Source organism: Oryx dammah, unplaced genomic scaffold, assembly GCF_014754425.2.
Source record: "Oryx dammah isolate SB20612 unplaced genomic scaffold, SCBI_Odam_1.1 HiC_scaffold_2, whole genome shotgun sequence".
Taxonomy (NCBI): Eukaryota; Metazoa; Chordata; class Mammalia; order Artiodactyla; family Bovidae; genus Oryx; species Oryx dammah.
The window spans coordinates 111,863,336-111,872,109 of NW_024070186.1; the positions used below are offsets into that span (position 1 = coordinate 111,863,336).

General features: G+C 38.8%; 1 protein-coding gene across 2 annotated transcripts in view; it reads right to left on the bottom strand.

Annotated features, from left to right (window-relative positions):
- Positions 1 to 4,277: 4,277 nt before the first annotated feature.
- The window catches only part of TBC1D23 (TBC1 domain family member 23), a 53,290-nt gene continuing 48,793 nt past the window's right edge, over positions 4,278 to 8,774 (bottom strand). Inside the window, exons 16-18 of one of the 2 annotated variants that reach the window (XM_040225986.1) lie at positions 8,542 to 8,677; positions 6,743 to 6,937; positions 4,278 to 5,925 (exon numbers count right to left, since the gene is read on the bottom strand). In XM_040225986.1, the coding sequence (XP_040081920.1) occupies positions 5,844 to 5,925; positions 6,743 to 6,937; positions 8,542 to 8,677 (413 nt within the window). In that variant the 3' untranslated portion in view covers positions 4,278 to 5,843. The remainder of the gene's footprint in view (positions 5,926 to 6,742; positions 6,938 to 8,541; positions 8,678 to 8,774) is intronic. The other variant, XM_040225993.1, reaches the window with a different exon arrangement.

Sequence of the window (8,774 nt, forward strand, 5' to 3'; positions counted from 1 at the left end):
TTGCTACCCTTTGTGATGGTCTGGAATAGTTCAAATTATATTGAAATATATCTTAGTTTTTAAAAGGATACTATAAAAAACATTTTGAGGACAATTAAGGGACATTTAAATATGAACTGGATATTGTTGCTTTAATGACTTTTGTGTGAAAACTGTGATTATGCCAGACAGTCTTCACCCGAGAACATGCATGCTGAAGTATTTAGGGGTGAAGCGTCAGAATGTCTGACTTGAAAATGATCAGCAAAAAAGAAAATATGTTCTTAATAACTATGGGGTTTTTGAAGCTTTAACAGACTAACTGGACTTGGCTTTGCAGCAGGAAGATCTTTAATAACCTTCTAAACTCTATGTGCTGTGTGTTTAGTCGCTCAATCGTGTCTCTTTGTGATCCCATGAACTGTAGCCTGCCAGGCTCCTCTGACCATGGGGATTCTCCAGGTAAGAGTACTGGAGTAGATTGCCATGCCCTCTTCCAGGGCATCTTTCCAACCCAGGGATAGAACCCAGGAATCCCACATTGTAGGCAGATTCTTTACCATCTGAGCCACCAGGGAAGCCCAAACATATTGCAGTGGGAAGCCTATCCCTTCTCCAGGGGAACTTCCCAACCCAGGAATCGAACCAGGGTCTCCTGATTGCAAATGGGTTCTTTACCATCTGAACTACCAGCCACCAAATTCTACTATTCTTACGGTCTACTGAGGCTCCATATCGATAACCTCAGATACGCAGATGACATCACCATTATGGCAGAAAGTGAAGAGGGACTGAAGAGCCTCTCGATGAAAGTGAAAGAGGAGAGTGAAAAAGCTGGCTTAAAAATCAACATTCAAAAAACTAAGATCATGGCATCCAGTCCCATCAATTCATGGCAAATAGATGGGGAAAAAATGGAAACAGTGACAGACTTTATTTTCTTGGGCTCCAAAATCACTGCAGATGGTGACTGCAGCCATGAAATTAAAAGATGCTTGCTCCTTGGAAGAAAACTTATGACCAATCTAGACAGCACATTAAAAAGCAGAGATATTACTTTGCCGACAAAGGTCTAATCAAAGCTATGGTTTTCCAGTAGTCATGTACGGATGTGACAGTTGGACTATAAAGAAAGCTGAGTGCTAAAGAATTGATGCTTTTGAACTGCAGTGTTGAAGACGACTCTCAATTGAGAGTCCCTTGGACTGCAAGGAGATCCAACCATCCTAAAGGCAATCAGTCCTGAATATTCATTGGAAGGACTGATGCTGAAGCTGAAAACTCCAATACCTTGGCCACCTGATGCAAAGAACTGACTCATTTGAAAAGACCCTGATGCTGGGAAAGATTGAGGGCAGGAGAAGGGGACGACAGAGAATGAGATGGTTGGATGGCATCACTGACTCAAAAGACATGAGTTTAAGCAAGCTTCAGGAGTTGGTGATAGACAGAGAAGCCTGGCGTGCTGCAGTCCATTGGGCTGCAAAGAGTCAAGACACGAGTGAGCAACTGAACTGATTCAATATTAGCTATTACAATCTGATGAAATGTCCTGGAGTTCAATAGTAGTGATGGTTGCACAACTCTGAATACACTAAAACCCACTGAATTGTAGGTAAACCTAATGATACATGGACTACATTTCAATAAAGATGTAATTTTTCAAGTTCAAGCTGTTAATGGTATAGGTGAAATATTACTTTCATCACACATTCAACATGTGGAGTTGAGTCTTCCCTAAGTCAAACTGTCAATTTTAAGTAGAACTGCCAATCTATGGCTCTAAATTTAGTATGTTAGAACATCATGTTAAGAAGTTTTAAAGGTACTGTGTAAAACATATCAGTGGCAAAAAATGGTTGAATCATCATCAGTATAAATTTATCATCCCTACTAGAAACATGTTATTAATGGTGGGCTGCTGCTGCTTAGTCGCTTCAGTTGTGTCCGACTCTGTGCAACCCCAGAGACGGCAGCCCACCAGGCTCCCCCGTCCCTGGGATTCTCCAGGCAAGAGCACAAGTGGGTTGCCATTTCCTTCTCCAATGCATGAAAGTGAAAAGTGAAAGTGAAGTCTCTCAGTCATGTCCGACTCTTAGCGACCCCATGGACTGCAGCCTACCAGTCTCCTCCATCCATGGGGTTTTCCAGGCAAGAGTACTGGAGTGGGGTGCCATTGCCTTCTCCATAATGGTGGGCAAGTGACATCAAATCTTAGAGGATTTATTTGACACCTTAATCAGTCAGTTCAGTTCAGTCGCTCAGTTGTGTCCGACTCTTTGCGACCCCATGAATTGCAGCATGCCAGGCCTCCCTGTCCATCACCATCTCCCGGAGTTCACTCAAACTCATGTCCATCAAGTTGGTGATACCATCCAGCCATCTCATCCTCGGTCGTCCCCTTCTCCTCCTGCCCCCAATCCCTCCCAGCATCAGTCTTTTCCAATGAGTCAACTCTTCACATCTGGTGGCCAAAGTACTGGAGTTTCAGCTTTAGCATCATTCCTTCCAAAGAACACCCAGGCTGATATCCTTTAGAATGGACTGGTTGGATCTCCTTGCAGTCCAAGGGATTTTCAAGAGTCTTCTTCAACACCAAAGTTTAAAAGCATCAATTCTTTGGCGCTCAGCTTTCTTCACAGTCCAACTCTCGCATCCATACATGACCACTGGAAAAACCATAGCCTTGACTAAACGGACCTTTGTTGGCAAAGTAATGTCTCTGCTTTTCAATATGCTATCTAGGTTTACAACTTAATAAGCAATACTAATTCCCAGGGACTGGGGAGAGAGGAGGGGTGCTCTTTCTTTGCACTAAATTTCTTTGAGCCTTGGCTTTCTCATCTTGAAAAATACAGTAATTACAAGCTCATGAGAAACGCTGGGCTGGAGGAAGCACAAACCAGAATCAAGATTGCTGGGAGAAATATCAATAAATAACCTCAGATATGCAGATGACACCATCTGCAGAAAGTCAAGAACTACAGAGCCTCTTGATGAAAGTGATAGAGGAGAGTGAAACAGTTGGCTTAAAGATCAACATTCAGAAAACTAAGATTATGGCATCCAGTCCCATCACTTCATGGCAAATAGATAGGGAAACAGTGGAAACAGTGGCTGGCTTTATTTTTCTCAGCTCCAAAATCACTGCAGATGGTGACTGCAGCCATGAAATTAAAAGACGCTTAACTCCTTGGAAGGAAAGTTATGACCAACCTAGATGGCATATTGAAAAGTAGAGACATTACTTTGTCAACAAAGGTCCATCTAGTCAAGACTATGGTTTTTCTGGTGGTCATGTATGGATGTGAGAGTTGGACTATAAAGAAAGCTGAGTGCAGAATTAATGCTTTTGAACTGTGGTGTTGGAGAAGACTCTTGAGAGTCCCTTGGACTGCAAGGAGATCCAACCAGTCCATCCTAAAGGAGATCAGTCCTGGGTATTCATTGGAAGGACTGATGTTCAAGCTGAAACTGCAATACTTTGGCCACCTAATGCAAAGAGCTGACTCATTCGAAAAGACCTTGATGCTGGGGAAGACTGAAGGCAGGAAGAGAAGGGGATGACAGAGGATGAGATGGTTGGATGGCATCATCGACTCAATGGACATGGTTTGGGTGGACTCTGGGAGTTGGTGATGGACAGGGAGGCCTGGCGTGCTGCGATTCATGGGGTCACAAACAGTTGGACACGACTGAGCGACTGAACTGAACCAAACTCATAATACTGCAAGTCCTACAATCCTGGAGGGTACACAGATGTGGGTATCCCAGAGTGAATTCTAGTTGTCTGTGTATCAGACCAGTGGAGAGAGCATACAGCTATGTAAGTGCCTGGTACAATCGGTGACAAGTATTTTCATTTGATATTCATGAATAACTGGGCTATTAAGATGAGTGAACAATTTTAGGTGAGTAGTTCAATGGAGTAATTTACTACATGTAGAATATGTCATTAGTTTTAAACTCCATCTTTCCTCTTCCCCATCTGCATGAACACAAAAAGGAATCTAATACTTTCAAACCTGAAATTGGAACACTTAAATTGCACTGTAAGGATAGCCTTCAATTTCCTAATTTTGTGGTATCTGTAGAGATTTACAAATGGGTGGAAAGGGAGAAAGAGAGATACTGTCATTAAGAACAAAGTTTTGAGGACTTCCCTGGTGGTCCAGTGGTTAAGAGGCTGCACTTTCAATGCCTCCAATGCAGAGGGTACAGGTTCTATCCCTGGTTGGGGAACTAAGATCCTACGTGCATGTTGGCATGGCCAAAAACAACAACAAAAACCCACGAAGTTTTGAGCAAATTGTTCTGATTTATTTACAACTGTAATTTATAAAGAGTAACACAAACATCTTTACATTAATATTATGAAAAAAGTCCCATGGCTGAAATGGGCAAAAAATGAGACTTCAGGACATTTCTAAAAGGGGCACCAAAAGAAGAGGGAAAATGCAATACAACAGTCGTGGGGAGTTATAAATATCAAGTACTGTACCAGGTGCAGTTTCATGCAAATGTCTTCAACCACTCAAACTGTTTTTATTTAGATACGAGAATAAAATATCTTGAACTATGTTGCCTTTTATTCACTTGATTTCCTTTAAGTAAATTAAAATAACTGGCTGTAAACAGGATATATCTGAAGATTTCTATCAACCCCTAGAGATAATCCATGACATTTTAGGACATGGTGGGTTGTGAGGATTTGTTACTTCCCAAACAGATTTTTGTAAGTAGTCATTCCATGACCCCAAATGTGTTCCTGGATTTCTTTCACCAAATGTGTCTAACACAAACCTCAATGAATTAAACTGAGAAAGCTGCAAAATAAAGCAGACCACTTGCAGTTTTGTCATATTAAGAGAATAAAAACCATTTCAAACCACTAGAACTTTAATAAGAAAACAAAAAACAAGAGAAAAATATTTCATGAAGTGATGATAAAAACTAGTTTATACAGCTCTCCAATCATCTACCTTTTCTTTAAGTCAGTATTAGTGTGGTCACAGACATAATCTCACAGAAGATAAATCCATGTGTGCTCAGCACCTGTTTTGAAATATCCTAAATCAAATACTCCTCTTGTAATAGAGACCAATGACATTTGTAAAGATACAATTTTGTCCCCCAAGTGTTAATTTTAATCTTAACATGCCTACCTACTTACTATAATGCTTTTAACTGTTCCTTAGATACAATTAAGATGAAGTTTAGTATCTAAAGCACTCAGTGTTACGATTATTAGCTAATGGTACAAAGATGACTTATAAACTGATGTTTCAACATTTTACTAGCTGGTCTGAATTTGAGTTGGCTGGAATCTTCATCCATTTTATTAAAAAGATTTCATTCTTTTTAAGATCAGAAATGGCAAGCTAATTATTGATCTATATAATACTTTTTAGTTTCTGATATTGCTCAGTGGGTAAAACTAAATGTAGCAATTAAAGGGGTCTCTTCAGTGAATTCTATCTCTAATTTTCAGTGAAGACATTGCAAATACACATGTGTATGGTTGTTTTTAAATCTGAAACTGATGCCATGTTCTCTTAAAACAGCTCTTCAAAACAGAACTGCATTCTGCACCCTTAGTTTATAAGGGCACAGGGTCAGCTACTTTAAAGTCATTTGATAACTGACCTTTATAAGAAATCATTTTATAAAACCAAAAACGCAAAAGAAAATTTAAAAAAAATTTAACTGTCCAGAGATTGATTATAATAATTTACACTTTCTTAGACTTGCTATTTAAGCACCCCCATAAGCAAATGAAAGTCTCCAATTAGTATTCAGTCAGGAAAATATGTCCATATTTCTCTTGGTTGCCTTAATTTCTTTTGAAATAATTTTCGTTTACATTAACTTTCCAAAGCATCCAAAACTTTCATGATCTGTTGTTTTATGGCTTTGGTAGCATCTCCTGCATTTGGAATCAAATACCTACGGGGGGAAAAATATATGTTAATAACAGTGCCTTCTGTTGAGGACTCAGATTCCACTTCCAATGGGGAAGTGACCCACAAATCCAGCACAGGTGCCCTTCCATGTACTCCCCGTCGCTTATCTCAACACCTACTCAAAAGTGCTGTTTTGAAAGAAAGAAAATCCAAATGCAAAATGATTTCTTATTGTGGAGAGCAGGGTGGAATGAACTGGAGATCAGGAGTCAGGAGGGCTATATTTGGTTCTAACACAAGCTAAGTGTGAAGATCTGGAAGTCACTCAATCCCTCTGGGCTTCACATTGTTACCCGTAAGATTAAAGATGATTTAACTTCAACAGCAATGTGGCTACAGCCCTGATGCCAGTCCAAGAACTGTTTGTCACTGGTCCACAAGAAGGCAAGGAGGAGCTTGAATCAGACTGTTAACTAACTACATCATCCAGCACACTGCTTAGTTCACTGAGACTTTTCAAAACAAGAATTTTTTGACGAAGGAAAATAAAAACACTGACTTACATCCTGAGAAAAGCTCATTTAATTGCAAAGCAGCATGTAGAGCAGCACTAGTGTAGAGTATTCCTAAAGACCCTTCTGTCAAAGTCCGTGAAGTTAGCTATGGCACTTAATGAAATCATGTGCTAATGCTTGATCCATATATCACAACAAATTTGTAAGGAAAAGATAGCAGGAATACCAATAAAAGTGGTTCAGATATCCTATTCCACCATCCATTTCCCGAAAGAGAGAAACAAATCATGTTTAATAATGAACTAATTCAGTCATTCAGATAATATCATCCTAAGGAAATCTTACCTTTCGATTGCCAAGATTTCTATTCCTGAAGCGCTGCTGTTTCCATACTTGAAGGTAATTAGCTCAGGATGTTTTTTTTTGGATGTTATTTTAACTACAGAATTTAGTGCTTGTCGAGACTGTATATAGGCCAATCCTTTCCGTGAAAGAATCTCCCTTAAACAGTACATGTGTGTTGCAGTAACCAACAGATGACTTGAGAGAGACAAAAGATTAAAAAAAAAAAGAAAAGAAACGTCATTCAGAACAGCTGTTACTTCAACAGTCCCAATTATAAAATGTTCAACTCCAGATGAAACTACTTATGAAGGCAAAGGATCACTACTGATTTAAATAAGCTACCTAATAACAGCTTTTAATTTTCCTTCAGTTATAGGCAAAATTAGTGTTTTATTGACAGATAAATCCTGTAACTATTTAAGAGTAACATTTATATTTAAAATAATAAAAACTATAATTCAAAATTATTAAAATAATGGATTTTCAGAATCTATTCTACATAGTATTTGAAATATACTACCTTTCAGACTTTTAACAGCAAACTATCCTCATGCAACATACCACAGCATATACTTTATATCAAAGACCTCTAAGCAATATCTGGACTGCCTTACATATTTAGTAATATTCTGAAATGGGCCCCAAAGACAAAATAAAGATAGAATTATTAACACCCACACCATGCCTTGTGTTTCAGCTCACTTTTAGTATAGTAATAGTACTCACACACTTCTATGAAATACAATAAGACAGATATCCAGAATGAGCAACATTCTGCAGAACAGCTGACCTAGACTCAAAGGATTCACTCATGAAGAAAAGCGGGAAATATTATGAGGGGAGCAGTATTGCTGTTTAAGGGATGAGACTAAGGAGAGAGAGAAGGCAAATGGATGTGTAAAACAAGACTAGACCCTGGATCAGGAAAAAAGGATAAAGACTATAAAAGATACCTTGGAGACACTGTGAAAAATTTGCATGTGATCTGCATGTTAAATGATGCTCATTTTTAAGGTTTTTAAAGATGTGACAGTGTTACTGGAATTGTGGAGACTATTCATATTGTTGAGAGATTTACGCTAAAGCACTTGTCATATTTATTTCATTTCTCCTGAGTGGTTTGACAATGGAAAAGTGTGTATGTATATACAAAGATATTTATACAGAGAGATGGGATAGTGTGAAAAGAGTTAAAAGTAGCTGAGTTTGAAAGAAGCTTATATTCAATGTACTATTCAACTTACCTGTTTAAATTTTTCCCCAAAAATTATCTAAGAAATATTTTTTAAAAAACCAAGATATATAATACAAGCTGACAGAAGAAATTATATCTTATTGTACTGAGATACATAAAATTTCTTTCACAGGTAACTTTCATATCATGACTTCCCTAGATTCAATCTTACTTCTGAAGAAGGCATTTTAAAAAGTATCGACGGACTTCCCTGGTGGCACAGTGGGTAAGAACCCGCCTGCCAGTGCAGAGGACACAGGTTTGGTCCCTGGTCCAGGAAGATTCCATACGCCATCAGGCAACTAAGCCCATGCACCACAACTACGGAAGCCTGTGGGCTCTACCGCTCCAGAAACACAGCTACTAAGCTTGTGTGCCACTACTAAGCCTACATACTCCAACGGCTAGAGCCTGTGCTTCACAACAAGAGAAACCACCGCAATGAGAAGCCTGTGCACAGCAACAAACAGCAGCCCCCATGCCCAGAAAGCCCATGCACAGCAACGAAGACCCAGTGCAACCAAAAATGAAATTCAGAAAAAAATTCAACTTAAATAAAAAGTACCTAGGAAACATGTGTCCACTTTCTTTCACTTCTTTACAAGGAAAATGATGCTTGACATCTGGCTTGTTTATCCAAGTCTGAATGTTCACAACCTCTTTTCTATCATCATCTGACATTGAAGAACTGTCAATTTCATCTGTAAAGAATTTAAGATGTTAAAAATGGGTATCACCAACTTTAAAAATGATAGCCTAAAAAAAATTTCAGTAGTATTTTAAACACACAGGTTGAAA